The sequence below is a fragment of the Cygnus olor genome, chromosome 16 (genome assembly GCF_009769625.2).
Source record: "Cygnus olor isolate bCygOlo1 chromosome 16, bCygOlo1.pri.v2, whole genome shotgun sequence".
Lineage (NCBI taxonomy): Eukaryota > Metazoa > Chordata > Aves > Anseriformes > Anatidae > Cygnus > Cygnus olor.
Genome location: NC_049184.1, coordinates 9,386,088 through 9,403,979, shown reverse-complemented (window position 1 = coordinate 9,403,979; position 17,892 = coordinate 9,386,088). Strand labels below are relative to the sequence as shown.

At 40.7% G+C, this 17,892-nt stretch overlaps 1 protein-coding gene and 2 long non-coding RNA genes across 10 annotated transcripts in view; 1 reads left to right on the top strand and 2 right to left on the bottom strand.

Annotated features, from left to right (window-relative positions):
- Window positions 1-2,300: 2,300 nt before the first annotated feature.
- Window positions 2,301-5,683, bottom strand: LOC121079054. Its single transcript, XR_005824843.1, has 4 exons — window positions 5,439-5,683; window positions 5,022-5,098; window positions 3,495-3,683; window positions 2,301-3,393 (listed from the first exon to the last, which is right to left on the bottom strand). It is a non-coding gene; the product is annotated as an uncharacterized LOC121079054 (long non-coding RNA).
- A 1,192-nt stretch (window positions 5,684-6,875) lies between these two features.
- DOK5 (docking protein 5) overlaps window positions 6,876-17,892 on the bottom strand; it is a 42,877-nt gene continuing 31,860 nt past the window's right edge. For 3 of the 8 annotated variants that reach the window (XM_040575971.1, XM_040575965.1, XM_040575972.1), the window contains 7 exons: window positions 17,344-17,458; window positions 17,124-17,264; window positions 16,197-16,386; window positions 14,746-14,881; window positions 9,287-9,349; window positions 8,937-9,057; window positions 6,876-7,523 (listed from right to left, as the gene is read on the bottom strand). In XM_040575971.1, coding sequence (XP_040431905.1) covers window positions 7,456-7,523; window positions 8,937-9,057; window positions 9,287-9,349; window positions 14,746-14,881; window positions 16,197-16,386; window positions 17,124-17,264; window positions 17,344-17,458 — 834 coding nt within the window. In that variant the 3' untranslated portion in view covers window positions 6,876-7,455. The remainder of the gene's footprint in view (window positions 7,524-8,936; window positions 9,058-9,286; window positions 9,350-14,745; window positions 14,882-16,196; window positions 16,387-17,123; window positions 17,265-17,343; window positions 17,459-17,892) is intronic. The other 5 variants (XM_040575967.1, XM_040575968.1, XM_040575966.1 and 2 more) reach the window with 5 other exon arrangements.
- Window positions 9,913-11,397, top strand: LOC121079097. The gene is made up of 2 exons (XR_005824873.1): window positions 9,913-10,632; window positions 10,717-11,397. It is a non-coding gene; the product is annotated as an uncharacterized LOC121079097 (long non-coding RNA).

The window sequence follows — 17,892 nt, the reverse complement described above, 5'->3', positions numbered from 1 at the left end:
AACTATTTACTTCAGTTTTATGGACGATATATTCCAAAAGGACGCATCGCCTTCAGCACAAAAGGTTTTCTATATCATTTGGTCTGTATATATTTTATCTCATTCTGTAAAATTAAGCACTCTGTTCAGTCAAAAAGAAAAATACAATAAATAAAATTAGCAAGTGAATTTATCTTTGTCATCACTCTTCTGTTTTGTAATATCTTTTTATCTAGTGATCTCAAAATATGGGCAGTATCTTATCAGAAGCTATAATTTCATACAAGCGTAATTGCATGCACTACATATAGATAGCCCGTCCACCTCTGCAGTAGAGCATGCCAAATTTTTTAAGTTCACAACAGAATATAAAAGTATAGGAGGTTAGGGAAAGTCAACCTGGAAAAAATGAGAGAGAAGATTGAGGCAGTTTAAGGGGGAGTTTAATTGTGGCTAGGGTGCAATTCTCTTCCAAAAAAATACCAAAAGTACCTTAATGAGCACAGGTAATTAGTCTCTTTTTTTATGCCTCCCTTAAAGTATAATTTGCCCGATAGGACCAGAGGTCCTCTTCACACCGCTTTATGGGGTCCTTCCTGTATTGTTTCTGAGCACAGCACGGCTGTTCCTACACAGTCATTTTGGGGACTCCTGCCCGCAGACATGCCGTTCCCATTTTTACAATATGGAAGGGAAACCAAGCAGGACGCCTAGGTCGTACTGGAAATAGAGCCTGAGCTGTAAACAAACCTATCCAGACACCACTATTTTCCTCACCTGCAGTTTTAAAAATCTTCACTTGGGCTGTAACCTGTACCTGAAATGCAAGGGGAAGGTAAATCACCCGCATCCCCTGTTTTCTCTGCTCAGCTGTGAGGAATTTGCTCAGAAATATGCTGTTCCTCTTACTGTGAGGTGGATTTCAGGAAGCTTTAAAGATGTCCCACTGCAGCTGGGTGGCTGTGACCTAGGTGGGGAGGATGCTGCGGCACCCAGCCATGGATGCTACAGAAGGTGAGGAGGCGCAGAGTAGAGGTTGCACCTTGCGCTGCCTCCAAAGGCAGATCCAGATTCAGAGGAAGCATTTGACCTTGTGTGGGGAAAAAAATAAAATAATAAAATAGTACCAGAAAACAGGAATAATTTAATAAGAAAAGCAAGCAAACAAACAGCCTCAGCCCCCTTTGGCGAGATGCGGCTGGACCTGAAAGCAGAGGGTTGGGGCTCATTTACAGGCTCTGATTTCTTGAATTGACATAAGTGGCAGGAGAAATCCGAGCAAATTCAGTTGTTCATCAGCTTCATCCACCGTCTGTTTCCCTGGGCAAAACCTGCCAGGGAGGGTTTCAGCCACACATCCGAAACACCTGCCTCGGGTCAGCAGTAAAGCGCAAAATGCGTGCCCCTCAGCCCTGCTCCCCTGCTGCACGAAGGGCACCAGCAGTGCTTGTGAAAGCATTTTTAGTTATGTTTATTGCTTGTACAAAGAACTCAGAGATCTTCCGCACGTTTCCATAAGGTTTAAGCTATAGAGATTATTTGGAACAACCCAAACTTTTCACCTCGCTTCTACTGCTGCGCAAGCAACGCGTGCATGGGCTCGGTGGGGAAGAAACGCTGGAAGGTGGCACCAGAAGGACCAAGAACCGACGAGGACGAGCTACGGGCTCGGGGGAAGCAGCAGGAGGAGCCCCTCGGCCTCCCCGTCCTTTGCCGGGGCAAGGCTGGCACCCGGCGGCCGCGGCGGGCATCGCACCCTTTGGTGCTGCGCTGGGGTGCCCGGGATGCTCCGGCCACTTTTTTCCCCATGTCTGGTAAATCCCCCGGTCGTGTGTGGCTTGATTAAGAGCAGGAATTAATCTCACCAGAGATTAAATTCTGTATTTTTTTCATTTTTTTTTAATGCATCTTAATGCAAGATGAACACCTTACACTTTTTATTTCTAGGATTTCCAGGGTATTCAAAAGACAGACAAGCAGGGAAAAATTTTCCTGCACAAAACCAACCATCCAAAAATAATGTCTCAGCAGTTAATTCCCTCTTACAGGCTTGTCAAGAAATAGAACAACACATAGGCTAAATACTGAAGAGAAAGCCACGGCAGCAAACTTCTTCCTGGCAAGTTTATTTGCTGGCATTTGTAAATCCACTGAGAAAGTGTAGTGCAATCAATACAGCTGAGGCCCGAGTTCTAATTAGAGCCTTCTGTTTGAAAACAGGCTTTCTTTAAACACTGCATGGCCAGGGGTAGTGATAGAATATTCCCTAAAAATAAGAAAATGGTTCATTAGTGTTCATGGAAACAGAAGATCAATCTGCCCTTGTGAAAGATAATGAATACACAGAAATATCACATCACGACCCCTGATCTCAGTGCCTGAGGCACCAGTGTTATTATGCACTATCCAGGATTGCTCAGCAACAGGACTCAGATACAACACTTATTGCATTAATTTCATCTGTGTGATTATTTAAATTAATGACATTCTGGCTGCGAGTCACAAACTTCAAGAGATGTTCATCTGCTTAAATATTAATTAATCATGCTTTTCTGCTGTAAGGTGTGATAAGGGTAAGCAGAATTAAATGCTAACAGTTTTAATAACACATATCAGCAACAGCCCAAACATGAGAAACACAACCACTTCACTCAGAGGAGTGCTGAAACAACACACTTAAACGCCTACCCACCCTTCCTCAAGGAATCAAAACATGCATTGTTAAATCTTGGTCAAGAAAAAAAAAAGCATAAGAACTTCTACATAAAGAAAAGGGGGAAAAAATGCAATACGATGAAAATACTCACTTTTTTATTATTATTATTTATTTTTTTTAAAGCTCCAGGCCTTAGCCCTATCCCCAAACACAACCAGCTTATCAAGCACAAAGCTGCCTGAAATGCAGACGACCCAGTTCTGAAAATATGGCCTTGAGTAGTCAGAAAGCTACTTGCTGTTGCTCCGTGGGATGGCCAGAAACGCTGATCACACAGTTTCTTCCCTTAATGAGGGGGCAGCAGCCAAAAGGGTCCCACCAGCAGCCAGCCTTCCCAGGGCTGTGCAGGGCAGTCTGGAGGTGCCCCTCTGCACGGCCACAGCATATCTGCTTCCATCCAAAAAGTTCACGCGAGTACAGGGGACAGGTGTTTGTTTCAACGGTGGCTTAAAGCAGCCTCTTGGACATCCCCTGGCTGGTCATTTGAAATAGTTTCAAAAAAAAAAAAAAAGGAAAAAAAAAAAGAAAAAAAAAAAGGCTTTACTTCACAATTCAGAAACCTTCGTGAACAATACTGAAAAAAAGCTGGTATGATATCTGCATATCCAAAGCCAGTCATTTCCAGTTGCAGGGTACAGATGATGCTCAAGTACCTGTTCAAAAAGACTTTGGTACTTCACTAGATTCCGATGTAGTTGCTAAAGAGGAAAAAAAAAAAATGTATTGCCGATTCAAGAAAACGTGATGACTAACTTAAGGGATCTCTACAATCCTATTAGTACTTTAGAAGAGATCTTACCTTGCACTGGGCCTACCTCCAAAGACAAAAACCAGCCTCAACCTTCTCTTAATATCTAAATAGTTGAGGAGCCCCCCAGCTAGAACTGTTGGGCAAGGATGCCATGGGGATGGGAACCATGGTGAGCTGTAAGGTGGCTGGGCCAGGCTGTTCATCTAGCTCAAAGGCCTCGATTGACACCATGTCCCTCTGTAACATGGAGAGTGTCAGCCATCCCATTTCTCTAGCAGCACAGCGATGTGCGGTACCTCCCGCTGCCCTCTATGCTATTTTTGATAACGGCATTTGCATTCTGGTACCTGTAACGTGTAAGAAAAAGAAATGCAATTTGAAGTCTTGACATGATGTGTTTTTTCATTTCCCCTAATGTACTTGATTCCAAGATTAGCCTTTTAAGATCATTACCCGCCAAGTTCTGCCGCAGCTGCCTGGGCTGTCTCCATCTACCACTGTGCTATTATCTGCTTGCTGGTTCGTACCCACTCAGAAGACAGAGGAACTTTTCTTAGCATGGATTTGAAAAGTGGGGTAAGCACCTCTACACTTGCTTTTCAGATCCCTTCTTTTACTCCTGAAACGTTTCTTCCTTCTCCACTATTATGACTTACAGACCGGTCACTGGTATTTTGTGGGATGAAAGAGGCTGGAGAAGACGACATTCCTGCCTGGTCTTTGAAATCGCACAGCACTCCTTGGAGTCATATCAATGGGAGAGGTTATAGAGAGCCAAAAAGCTGCTCTCTAGGATGACTTTGCAGAACTTTTGCATCTTTGAAACATTTATCTAGGAAGATCTGTGCACATTTGAGAAAGAACGAGGTTGAAGGATACAAAAGGGCATGCTGGAATTTGGTGGAGCAATTGAAACTACTTTGCAAAATTAGGCAAAAGTTGGAGAAAAATCATGGGCTTTTCACACACTGATCCTTGAACCTGTGGTAACCCTGAAGCCCACAGCTCTACAAACTGATTTGCAGCATGTTTGCTGATGTACATCTCTGAAGAGTGCAGCTCAGTTACCTGGAAGATTTCCACTCCAGTTCTGCATCCATCTTCACCAGGGCACCAGATACCGCTGGCACCCGCTGCACACACACGACTGCTGTACAGTCTGAACAACTCCAAATACAGTGAAAAACTTTCCTGCACAAGAAAGCCAGTGATGATGGGAATAGCAAACCGGCTTCCTTTCTTCAGCTAATGACCTTGCTAACTAAGCAAGGCAGCGATGATGCAAAATTAATGTCAGTACCACAAATCAAAATGAAGCAATTTCTTGATATCATATCATACATAGAGTGATCCAAAGCAAAGTTACTTTTAGGACTTTTTTTTCCCCCCATCCTTCACCAACAGCTTCATGAGAAAGAATAATATCAGAGTTAGTTGATTTAATGACCCTTCGTTTAAAGGGCAAGGTTTGAGTATTTTTTGTTGTTGTTGTTTTCTTCACAATTTGACTGTTCACCGGGAGAAGTCTTACTGTATCAATCACAGCATGAGTGAGAGGTGAATAAAAGCATTTACCGAACTGTCATATCCACGATAAAACAAAAGATGGTGTTGCTGTCAGCTCTAAAGGGAATACATTAGCAGGAGCAAACCTGAAAAATAAAGACCTATTAGTCATAACATGCCTTCCAGTCACTTATTTATGTTAGCAGCTCAGCTTTGAAATAAAGTCAACATAATCCTTATTCACAAATTAAGCTTATCTTTGCACTAAGGTGTAAAGCAATAATGACTTTTTTTTTCTCTCTCTCTAGAAACACATTTACCTTCACTACACCTATTGGTTTGCTTTTCTGAAAGGCTCCCTCACCTTCAGTTCTTTAATGACAAACCTTTAAGATGTAATAATAAACTCATTATGGATGAGTTTAAACTGATTCACTGATATTAAGCCCATGCCAGTTATAAATAAATAAATAAATAAACACTTACTAGAGTGACTGTTTTCATCAGGACACTGTAATAAACAGAAAAGCTGAATTGACTTGGAAACGCTTGTTCCTTCATTATTCCCAGTGCACATGTAAGTTTAATAAAGAAAGCTAAAGATACTGCATAGCACACAGTGAACCCAAGAGCTGAACTATCCCCAAGTGTCAGCACTGTACCAGGGCTATTTGTAGCAGCTGAGCAGGTTAGCTCAGGACCAACCACCACACATGGCTCCAGCTGAGACCTTGCAAGGCTTAAGCAGAGCTGAAGAATTATTTCAGCTGTCTTGAAGGCTAAATGCTTTTACATTCCCTTATGACGTCTACACGTTCTGCAGCAACACAGTCTTGTTGCCTCATGTTCCATTTGCAGTCTGCTGTAACACATCACTTTCTAAAGGGCTGCTGCCTTTGTTTTCTTCCCATTATGTATTTGGGTAGTCAGTTTGCCTTGCTTAGGCACCTGTCCCTATTGAATTTCTCCAATTTGTCCAGATCATTTTGAATTCAGTCTGGATGTCCTTTTTCTCCAACACTAAAAGCATTTCTCTGAAACTAAGTCTACTTCATGTGTCATGATCAACACCCCATACTCCCAGTCTACTTCATATTCAGAATTATGAATATCTTCAGCCAAGCTTAAGGTATTTGCTGTTTTTACTCAAACAGTAAGACTACTATCTCTGTCATGGGAAAAAATTAGCTTGTCCTGAACCATTTCACTCTCTACACATCTGCAACCATTGTGTTCTTTTCTTCCAGGATATCTGCTGAAAGAATAACTGCAGACATTGTACATACCTAAATAAACGCAACCATCATTAGAATTTTATCTCATTTTTTCATTTTAAAATATGCAGAGACCAAATTCCCCAGACAGGCAACCAAAATAAGAGCTAGTCCTTAAGCTTGTAAACTGAGCAGCAATAACATGGTTAGAGATGATCAACTCGACTTCTAACCTGACAAGGCATTCTTAACTCAAAAGCCTTTTAACAAAATGATTTAACTATGCTCAGCTGAATACAGTATTTCACTTGTATTCAGGGTAATCAGAGCTTTCTATCTACAGCTGTTACATGTTTCTGACCGTCTTGCACAGCATCCAGCAGTCAACTAAGCTATTTTTGAACATATTTTTCCTGTTAAACGAAGATACTGGTGCCAATCTATGAAAGTAGTACCTAACATGGAAGCTGTCACAAAACAGAAAAATCTGTTTTCTGCCACAAAGCAATTTGTGGCATTGTGAGATTCTTGTTGAATCACTGCTCTATTTCACCAGCCCCCCCGACAAGTGATGGTGTTGCCTCAGATAGGAGAGGAACCCAAAGCAACCCACTGCCCCACTTCATCCTCCCTCCTAGTGCCCCAGTGACTGCACAGTAGCCCTGTTCATGAGGCTGACAATGACAAGAAGTGCTGTACCACAGATTAAGTGGGAATTATTTTTATTTTAAACATTTACAGAGATGGAAATAAATACTGGAAATATAGTGTGTGCTTTCAAAAGAAATCAATCAAGTCTCCATCAGGCTTCAAACAGGAAAAAAAATTGTATCCAATAGCTGCTTAAAACTGGCCACTATTTCAAAGGTCAGGGGTTATGCTGAACTGTAATGTTAATAACTGAAGATAAGCATTACAACAGACAAAGTTGACAGCTGACATCAGGGAACCAACAGCCGTAACAGACAAAATGGAACCACACCACAACAGGAGAGTCTCATATTTACAGCATACTTATACAAAAAACATTTGGAAATATTTAGGGAGTGACTTCTCTGTCCAGCTGTAAGATACAAAAGAAACACTGGAGGGCCTGATGGTTGTGTTCTCCTCCTCAGTATCTACAGAATCATTTTAACTTTTGACAAAGTTTGAAAAAAAAAAATTTGTACTGCAAGAATTTTTCATCCAACTTGGAACTTTTCAGCATTTCTATCCTTGCTTGTCATCGGTGTCATCCATTGGGGCAGTTTGTCAGAAGACAGAGTTTGTAAAGTTTTTACAGTCCTTTATCGATGGTCTGATCTGTACGTTGGAAAAGTGTCCGTCCGATGAAGCTTCACTGGGCTAGAAACATCTTGTCCAAGTCAGATGCAAAAAACAGAACAATGCTCAGTAAGGCACAGGTATCATACTCACCATTTTATACAGGAATATGTGAAGTACAAATTACAGCTTTTTAATTATACCTATCCCTGCTTTCCCCGCTTCAGAACCTAAAGATGTACAAAACAATTTTATTTCTTTTTTACAAGCTCTGACTGCATGTTGAATGAAAAGCATACTTTATTTAGCATCAGTTTGTTGTTGTTGTTGTTGTTTTTCTCTGTACATCAGAAAAGGGAAAAAAAAGCCAATTCAAAAATTATCAGTTCCCATTCAGGGAGTGAAATATTTCAAAAATTATGTAACTCAGTATAACAATTATTTTATATTCAATATTTTTTTCTCTGATAATTGAAGCATTTCAAAATTTTGGCAACCTAATCTAATTAGAGATGTTAAGGGTCCCACTGAAATAGTCACCGTGACTGCTGAATAAGACAATTACTTCAGTGTCTTTCCTAATTACAATAAGGTCTGCATGGTTTCCCGCCCACCCACCTCCCAGGGCCAGGATTTTTCAAAGACTTTTACCACATTCTCATGACTAGAATCCCCATGGATCCCTTTTTCAGTTTAACAAGCAAGCTATTTTTCTAAATACAAAACAAGTGGTTTGTAACTATACAATCTATTTATCTTGTGTCAACACCATGCTGAATTATTGTATTAATAAAGGACTCTATAGTAAGGCACAGTAAGACCAATCCCCTGATTGTGTCAGAGTGCTCTAAGCAGTTTTCTTCTTGTGTGTCACAGGCTGCCACCAGCAGGTCATCTTCCCATGCCCTAATTTATTGAACAAATTTGAACAGGCATATAAGTGCTGCTTTTATTATTCGTTCCTCCAGCTGAAACGTGTAAGGTGTTTGGCTGAGGCTTTTTATGTGCTGCCTGCCCCCTCTAGTGTTCAAAACAGGAAAAGGAAAAAAATATGGTTGGCTTTTACTTTTCAGATTTGCAGAAAAATCAGAGGATAAGAATGGAATATGGCCACATATGTCAGGGGTGACAAAGCCTGCCATTTTTAATCACAATTTCTTATATTTTGTGTTCTGGAGGTTCTTCTGACCTTTATAGTCTCCAGCTTTATTTAAAAGAGTAAATATCTAAGATTCATTATTCCTTTAGAAACTCCTAACATCTGAGGGGCTAAAAAAAAGAAGCAAAAAAAAAACCTCCAAAAGATTTCCACAGCATGGTGCCTGTCCCAACTCTATTAAGTGTTTGGTCTGTTTCCTGCTGGCTTTTCTGCATAACTGCCTGTGTGCCCCTCGCTGGCCACCCCGCAATGGTAATGTCTCCCTAGTTATCTGAAAAAAGCTCATAAAACAACAGTGCTGTTGTCCGACTTGTGCCTTGACCCCCTCCAATCCCAGCCCCTTACCTTGCAGGCCATAGAGCTGGCCAGTGCTGTGCTGTCGCGTGATGTGCTGCCAGTAGGCACTGCGGGGCAAGGGCACCATGGTGCTGAGGGACACGGCTCGCTCGCTCATCTTCATCTGAAGCTGCAAAGCAGTAAACTGATGTGAAGGTGACAGTTGTGCTTAACACACATCCTCAGAGAAAAGGCACAGCCACAGTCTGCAAAGATTTCTAATGATATTGTCAACACAGCCTCTCCCTCTGTCCATCGGCCCGCCCTACGTGAGCAGCAGTGACTAACCCGGGTTAGTCCCCACGGGCACACAGCACTCGGGTTAGGAGGCCACGCTACTGTCGCACACCAAAGCTCACCTTTGTGCTCCCCTGGTCCTGTGCTAGCACTGCTTCCCCTGAGGGGAGTTTTAACTCAAGCAGCTGAAACAGAAACTGGGAGTCAGTGGAAGATAGGAAAGCATTCCTCCCTTCAGCAACAAAGCCATCAGAGAGTCTCCCAACTACTTCCCAACTTCCAAAGCTAAGTACAACCTCAGCATACCAAGAACCTGACATGTTTCATGTGAATTCATTAACACACATATGCAAGCTGACAAATATTTGGATTTTATCGTAAGCTTCACAGTACAGCTAAAATTCTCTTTCCAAAGCTCTAGCAAACATTAGTTCAAATATACCAAATCTATACTTGTCTTTGCCTAATTTATAAAGATGCTGTTTACAAAAAGAGCAAGCTTTTACATTTTAGTTTCACAAGACTGGAGGTGAAAGAACCTCTTACAAGAATTTCAGCATATTTTGGAGCAAAAACAAACAAGTGAAGCAAGCACAGAGAGGAGGCAGATGAGAGATATCATTGAAGAGAGCCATTCTGAAGTTCTTCAGAGGTGCCAGCAACCCTCAACCTCCTCTCTGTATTGTGGATGCTGTACCTGTGATATCAAGGTAAAATACATGAAAACAAAAGCAAACCCAGACCAACCTTTGCTCTTAAAACACCCACCCCCAAGTCAGTAGCGTGCGAGTCCCTGCACAATGCAAGTTTCCACCTACACCACGCAGTGTATTTATCACAGCTCCTTCACTGAAGGCCCAACACCGTCTGCGGTGTCACCACGCACAGCAGCACCACGGAAACAAACAACAACAACCTCCTACTGGAGCAGAACCAGCAGAGCACTGTGAGGATGGCATTTCCTAATTGGAGATGCTTCTTGGGTGGTTCCACCTACTGGTGAGTTCAGCAGCAAGCTAAGGTGGTTGGAGCAACAGGTCTGCTCTCAGTAGGAGAGCAAAAAACCAAAAGGATATCTTCAGAGAAAAAGGAGACGCAGCTAGAGAAAGAAGATGAAAGACACAGAAAAGGTCCAGAAGAGGTGCCCCTCCTGAACTCAATCAGCATGGGAAAAAAAATTAAAAAACTGCAGCTGGAAAAAAGAATTAGTATGCTATGTCCTGAATACACAGCACTTCATCAAAACACCTCGGACTGTGAGCTAAAGCAGCTTAAATGATGATTGATTTCATTCTCACAATTAACCTACTGTATCTCTGTGGCAACCAAAGAAGTAGGAATAGCTTGATAATGACCTGGCTTTATTCCTTGGAAGCACCCAGCACCGTAAGCTGGTCAAAACCTGCCAGAATTGGTATGCTAGAACACGCACGAGCATTGGCTGCAAGCAGAGGACCAAATGAGACATGTAACACCACGTATCATTAATATAACAAATAATTTGTTAACTGGAGGGCACCTAATCCATAGCCTCTCACCCTCTTCCTCCCAGGAGATGGTGCTGAAAGGATATCAGGATCTCCAAAGCAGTTCAGACACAGCTCCATCCACACATGTCAAGGATCAAATTATGCTAAGTCACGCTTAAACCAAAGGAGAAGCAAAGAGGCAAGAAGCGGTGAGGGCCAACACAAAGCCACCTCACAGCTCTGCTGGCTACGAGCGATCCATGGAGAAAGGGGATGGAGAAGCTGCACACCCAAGCACCAGCAACCAGAGCTGAAAACAGCCGTGGAACTGTGGTGCCACCTCTTGTCACTTCTTGGCACCTGAGTGAGAGATGTGCTGAGCTACACTAAGGCAGCTCGCTGGGGCTGGGTCAGGTGCGTAGTGCAGTTGGTTCCCACAAGTCCCACACAAGTCCCAGGGAGGGAAGAGTAAGTATCTTTTTTTTGGGGTCCTGCTTTAGCAAGCAGCAAAACTAGCATGAGACACACTTCTTTAAAAGAAAAAAAAAAAAGAGGAATAAAAGGAAAAAAAAAGAAAAGATTTTTTTTCTCTCAAGATGGAATACACAATTCTCAAAGATTTTGCAGAGCATGTCATTTTTAAACAATTTGCACTATGTAAACCTTCATCTTGGGACACCCACCTGGGGAGGGTTGCTATGTTTTTGAGGGGATTTTCTTCCTAGTGAAGTAAATTTATTAGAACTATTAATACTCAACATTAACAAAAATAAACAGTTTCAGAAATTAAAGGGCACTAACACATTGCTGTTGTTTTGAGTAGCTTTCTTTTACTATCTTACACTATTACTCAGTATTCTCTCACTCCAGAAGTTAATGACCACCTTTTCCACTCCTAATTATCAGTCTCTCTGGAAATGGTCAGGGAGGACAGCAGACCCTAGCCAAGACTGACACACTCGTACATCAGATGGATCTAGCACAAAGTGCGCTCCTTGGTTGTGGAGAGGGGAAGAAGAGTCAGCCAAAGCTGCCGGTAAACTGGCTGATAATACCTTTCTCTGAAGCACTGAGCTTTAGCTGCCAAAACGGAGAAGTTCACTATTATTACTTCTTAGCGAGATGTCAGGCTGTAACGTCTTTTTCTAAAGCAACCTAAACTGCGACGAGGCAGAGACGACAGCAGTCAAGTAACAGCACTACTCCTGTCAGTTTTCATGGCAACCAAATATTCATGACAATATGTCTACAATTTGAGTATATATTTTCATTTCATTGTCTGGCAGTGCAAAAGCAAAGGGAAAGGAACAGTTGGGCGAGGTGAGTTACCACTGACCAGAACGGCTTCATGCATCGCTAAGCAGAGCCAGCTCTTTTTTGCCTTTAAAAGAGAAAAGGGAGATCTCTGAATTCACTGAAAAGGAAAATAAATAAAACCCACTTGTGAACGTCTGTCAGACTCCAGTCAGCATATGCTCCGACCTCACCAGAAAGCCACAGCACATGAATAGAAAGTGTCAGGCTGAGGCTCTCAGCTGAGGAACCCCTATCACATCAATTTTCCACGTGCGTTTCAGCAGTCAGAGTCGGTTATAGTCACAAACTGAACTATAAAGCAAGTGACTGCTAGGGAGGTGACAGACATATTATAGCCCACGCTCTCAACAGTACTTGGCAGCTTTATTTGCTCTATTAGCATGGGACATTCAACTCCCATTTCTTGCACAGGCTCCAGGAGCCCTCAGGTAGCTTAATACCATCTTCATCTCCATCTCAGATGATCACATCAGTGGTAGCAGAGGCCAGGATTTCAGGAGAAAACAGAAGATGCTCAGTGAAGACTTAATTTCTCACCACCACAGTCTCCTACCTTTTACTTTTATGCACCCTTTCAGTAAATAGCAGCTCAAGCTTCACTAATACAAAATTTCACACAGGGTTAATAATTCTTAGAGATAAAAACAACGTAAGACAGCTCAGACAGCCGAGCATGAAGTGCAAGTATCTAAAATAAACTCCTTGTTGATGTCTTCAAACAGAAATTAAAATACAGGGGAAATAAATCAATTTGAATGATGAAGATGACCTTTACAAAGTATTTTGTAATTTGCAAAAGTAGCTACCTGATTTGTACACTGATGTAATGATCCTCTATCTAAAGCCCTAAATCTGAGTATCCTTAAAACCCAGAGAAGGGACTAAGTCTTTCTGAGTATTTTGGAATCAGACACTTCTATGACAGAGTTGGGAAACTCATATTCAGGGGCATATGGACTTGTCTGAAACAATTATATTCAGCTACTAAATTACAAGACTTCCAGTTCGACAGGAATATGTTCTTATTCCCCATTTAGTGCTCTAGGGTCTATAAAACTAGATTTTAGGGTGGTGGTGGCTGGACAATATTCATGAAAAAGCTTTTCGAGGTTGTACAGCTGCTCTCTATTGAACCTGTGCATCTGTTGACTGTATTGGCACTTGTAAGTCAGAAATTTTGCAGCACAGCATCAGAGGCCACATATTAAAGATGCTATTACAGGAATGTAAAACTACCATATATGAAATTGCCCAAAAACCCCTTTCATTTCAGGAGGCTACAATTAAGGAATTTATCTCTTCTTTGAAACTGAAATTGTACTCTCAGCAGGTTGTTCTGCTGCTGGTGTGCTACAAATGTTTGTTAGTTAGGCTGACCTAGGCTAGGTTAATTTTAATCTGCTTAAATTAATTACTGATGAGTACTCATCATCTACTCATCTGTCCCACATTAGATAATTTTAGATATTCTTGAATAAAATTTGCCCTCTCTAACTGGAAGTAGAAAATTCTTTGTTTTAAACAAAAGTCAAAGATAGCGAAAATGGTGTTAGATGATACTTTACTGGGAAAGAGAAAAATACCAGCAATGCTGGCTGTAGATCACCTGCTAGCTTTAACATTTTTAACTGAAAGAAAGCAATGTGTCAAGCTTCTTCCTAGCAAGCCTGGAAGGGTTGAAAAACTTAAGACTTCCACAAGTAGTAATGACATTTTCTGTTTTATCTCCACTGAGTCATCTGGTTAATACTGAGATAACTCACCATTACAACTTACCCCTGAAACCAAGATATTAATAGAATTACTAAAAGGATTAGACATGGATGTGCATGTGTTTTTGTTCATAAAAATGGAAAGACATAATTCTTATTGCAGATTACACATATCAATTACTACTGCATGGAATAGAGATGATGTTTATGGCGAGGCTGTTCCACAGTTTTCCATTCTGGGAATTTTATACATTCCAGAAAGTCTGTTATCTTCAGGATACTAGTTTTGCTGTCAGAGTCAACCTGTGAGCCCTGGCAAGCAGAGATCAATTTTGATATGTCATTTACAGAAAATCCTTTTCACTCTACAGGTATCATAAGAAAACAAATAAATGAAATGGTAATATCTGGAAACATGTTAGGTGCAAGTGCCATAAAACTGCTGTTCTTCAATGGAATGTTTTTGGAGATCCCACACTATCTCAGTTCTCAGTCTGTATGTTAGTTTGCGTCTTACACTCCTACATCTCCTAGCAGTAATGAGTGTCATAAAATGAGTTTTAGACACAAAAAGCACTTGCGGAAAACAGACATCCACTGAGGGATCAGACAAACACTTCTAGTCCTCCCCCACAGTTTAATCTGAACCATATGACTCTTTCCAAATCATCCTTCAAATGTAGACATTAATTAACAAATGAAAAACTGAGCATGAGCCATAACATTTTGCAAATAGATTGATGAGAAATGTTTCCAAACAACAAACTCATGATGGTGATTGATTAAAAGAATATAACAAGAATGCCGACTATGCTGACAGGAGCTTATCATCTCTGAACTAAGTCACACTTATTTAAAGTTTTCCAAACACAAAAATCATGGACTATAAGCTCCCCTATTGTTCAGATTCTTGGAAAGCAATCCCAGTTATATATACTGGCCTAAACATAATAACAAAGCAGAATTTAGTAAGAACAATAATCAGACTGCTTACTATCTGTGAATCAAAAGACAAAGTCACAGTGAAGAAACACCACTCACTGGTGCCCAGTGCAGAATAACAAGCATGGTGAGTAGCCGTACCATTGAATTTTTCACACTCTGTAACAGGCGCTCATGTTGTTCTGCTATGGCCAGAGCAGCCGAGTGAACCTTCTGATAGATTGCTTCTCCATCTCGTGTCTGAAAGATGAATAGTCCTTCTCCTGTGTCGCACATTCTGCCAAAGCAAGAACAGACGGGATCCGCATGTGAGATTTTCGCTTGCTCATGGTGATCTGTAACACTTAACTTTACCTTGCTGCTCTAGAAGCAATATTGCACAAGCAATAGGAAAGCAAAAGGTTGTTGAAATATGGAACAAAGTTATCTATATGGGCTTTAACAGCCCTGGTCCAACCTCACAATTTTAATCCATACTGGTATTACTCTTCTCAAACACAGACTCAGGTGAGTATCACTAAATTCTCAAAAGTGCTCAACTAACTCTAGAGAGTTCATGCACAACACCCAGGTTCATAAATTTTAGACTAAAAGGTGGGATTAATTTGCCTTCTTTCCCTTTCAGACTTTTAACGTTGCCTGTAATGAGTTTTGCAGTTTTGTCTTCCACTTGAAACCCTAGATACATTATCCTTAGCATCCCAATTGCATTGTCTTGCAATGACTAATGCATGATCAGTGAATTAAAAACATCATATCCTTTTTCCTGAAAGAACAAAGTTCTGCAGCAATACAGAGTATAGGCATTTAAATGCCTTTTCTCTCTCCAGATAAGTTAATTGTATGATGAGATTCTCTTTTGCTATTGCAATTCTTTAATTTGCTTACTTAAAATAATGCAACCATAGCCCTTTGAAAGAATTTGGTAGTTTAGTTCAATGAACCAATGCTCCGACTTCAGCCACCCAAAGACTTCAGCTCATTAAACCTAAGCTGCAGGAAGCGACAGAGAACAACATCTCTAAAACACGGAACTGCATTCAAATTTCTTATAAACCCATTTGTCAAATAGATAGAAAACAGGAATCCCTTCTCCATTACTTTATTTTGCTTCTGGGAAACAACTTGGAAACACTACTCTACACTTCAAATGATTCTCTTTGCACAGAACTGCTTAAAACCCGTAACTCCATGCCCAAAGGCCCATGTTGTACAAATTCTGGAATGATGTTCACCTTTTCTTCACAAACCTCTCTATCCAATCCACTGTTTCATATACAACTTGATTTAAGAAGAATCCTATACATAATATACAGTGCTGGCAGCCTCCACCTGGCATCCCCTGGGATAGCACAGCTCTCCCACCCCATCCTCAGGCACCTGTGTTGAGCCATTTCTTCCATTCAAGATGCAACCTGGATTTAAGAACTATTTTTATTTGTTTTAAATATTAGTATTAAATCCTTTATTTTAACATAGGGTACACAAACAGCTTCTGTCTGAAGATAAGCTCTCACATCCTTTGACAGCCTTCGGAAGTGGTCCAGAGCACCAGCAAGGAAAGGAACACACTACAGCAAACACACACCTACCTCCCTGCTTCAAACGTGAACCAAGATGGGTCCCGCCCGTAGCGTCGGAGGGCACTTAATGGCCAAGAGATGAGTTTTAGTCTGGGATTCTGGATGTCCCAAAGACAGATATTCTCAAATGTTATCTGCAAGGTACATTCCCCATGCACATCTAAATTAGGGGATGGCATCAAATACACATTGAATCTCTCTGGGAGAAAAACAAAAGGTTAGTCTAAAATCCCTGCCCATTAACTGTACAAGTCATTAAAGGAATTTCCTACTTTCCACCTCTATTACAAGATTTTATTTCCATTTTGAACAATTAATTCAAAAACAAAGACTCAATTCCTTCCAATAACTCAATAAACTATGTTTGGAGCAGTTAGAATGCTACACTTCAAGGGCATCAAACATTTGGGCATGCATTGAAATACAAGAGAGAACTGCACCAACATAATCTTGATATTTGCAAACAATTAATATAACTGTGTGCATGAATACATTGCAAATGCTTTTGTGCATACAATTAGTTAATTTGCATAGGAAAGTGAAGTAGCCATGGGCTCAGCTTCTGCATGCAATTATTATTATTATTTATTATTCGCTTTACAATGTTGATAAACGGCCTCAGAGACTGAAAGTGTTGTACAGACATGATACAAGGAAACACAACAAAAATACAGTCTCCATCTCCAAAATCAGCTAACTTGTCTCAGAAATAAAAGTGTTATTCCAAAATAATTCTAAAACCCTGAATCACAGCACTTAATTACCATGCTGATTATCTTTGGCGGTAATAAAACAGAAATAAATAAATAAACGAATAGTTTGGAAAAACAATTTTTGGTACCAATTTATTTTGGATGTTCATATGCACAATCCAAATGACTAAAATAACGCAATTAAAAATTTTAAAGGTCAATATTTTATATTTTATGTACCTACCACTCTGCTCCCTCTCCACTCCTGATGCCAACAAGTCAGGCTCTCCAAGGCTAATGTCATTAATCCGTGTTCCAAGACACTCCATCTGCAGTACCTTGCACCACTCATCTGCCTCGAGTTCTGTATAAATGCCCAGAAAATCTGTGTGTAGGTATAATACATTCATGATTTCACAATTAATGCTCTTATGTTTTCTCATGTGCATTGCCGTTTTACTCACCTGACTCACAAGCAAAGGTTTTGGAGGTGTCATCATTAAAATAAATCCCGACAGCATGCTTCTTTGTGGTTTTTGGCATTCGTGAAATATTCTTCACATTATTGAGCTCTGTGACCTGAAAATAAACACAATTTGGACATTTAATTGGGACTTTAAAATATATATATCCATTATTGACTGGAGAAGCTGAAATAAGGAACTAAACCAAGTTGCATAGGATGGAGAAAGAGACAGAGAGCATGAACATGCCTACGATTGCTCTTAAAGAAACGTATCCTTGATATGAATCACCTTAGGCAATCAACTTGAAGACCCTGGATGGTGAAGCAGCCATGTTCTCCACTCCCTCCACACCTGCATGTAAGCTTTGGTACAATCCAATCTAAACAGAATTTAAGCCAAGAGGCAGGTAGAATCAAAGTTCACTCCAGTTTAAGAAACGCTCGTAAGACATGAGAAAGATCAATCGGTTGTAACAAAAGCAAAAAGAGCTCAAGACAAAAATCTAACAGATTCACCCATTTGGAGGAGCAAATCCAGTTCCGGAAC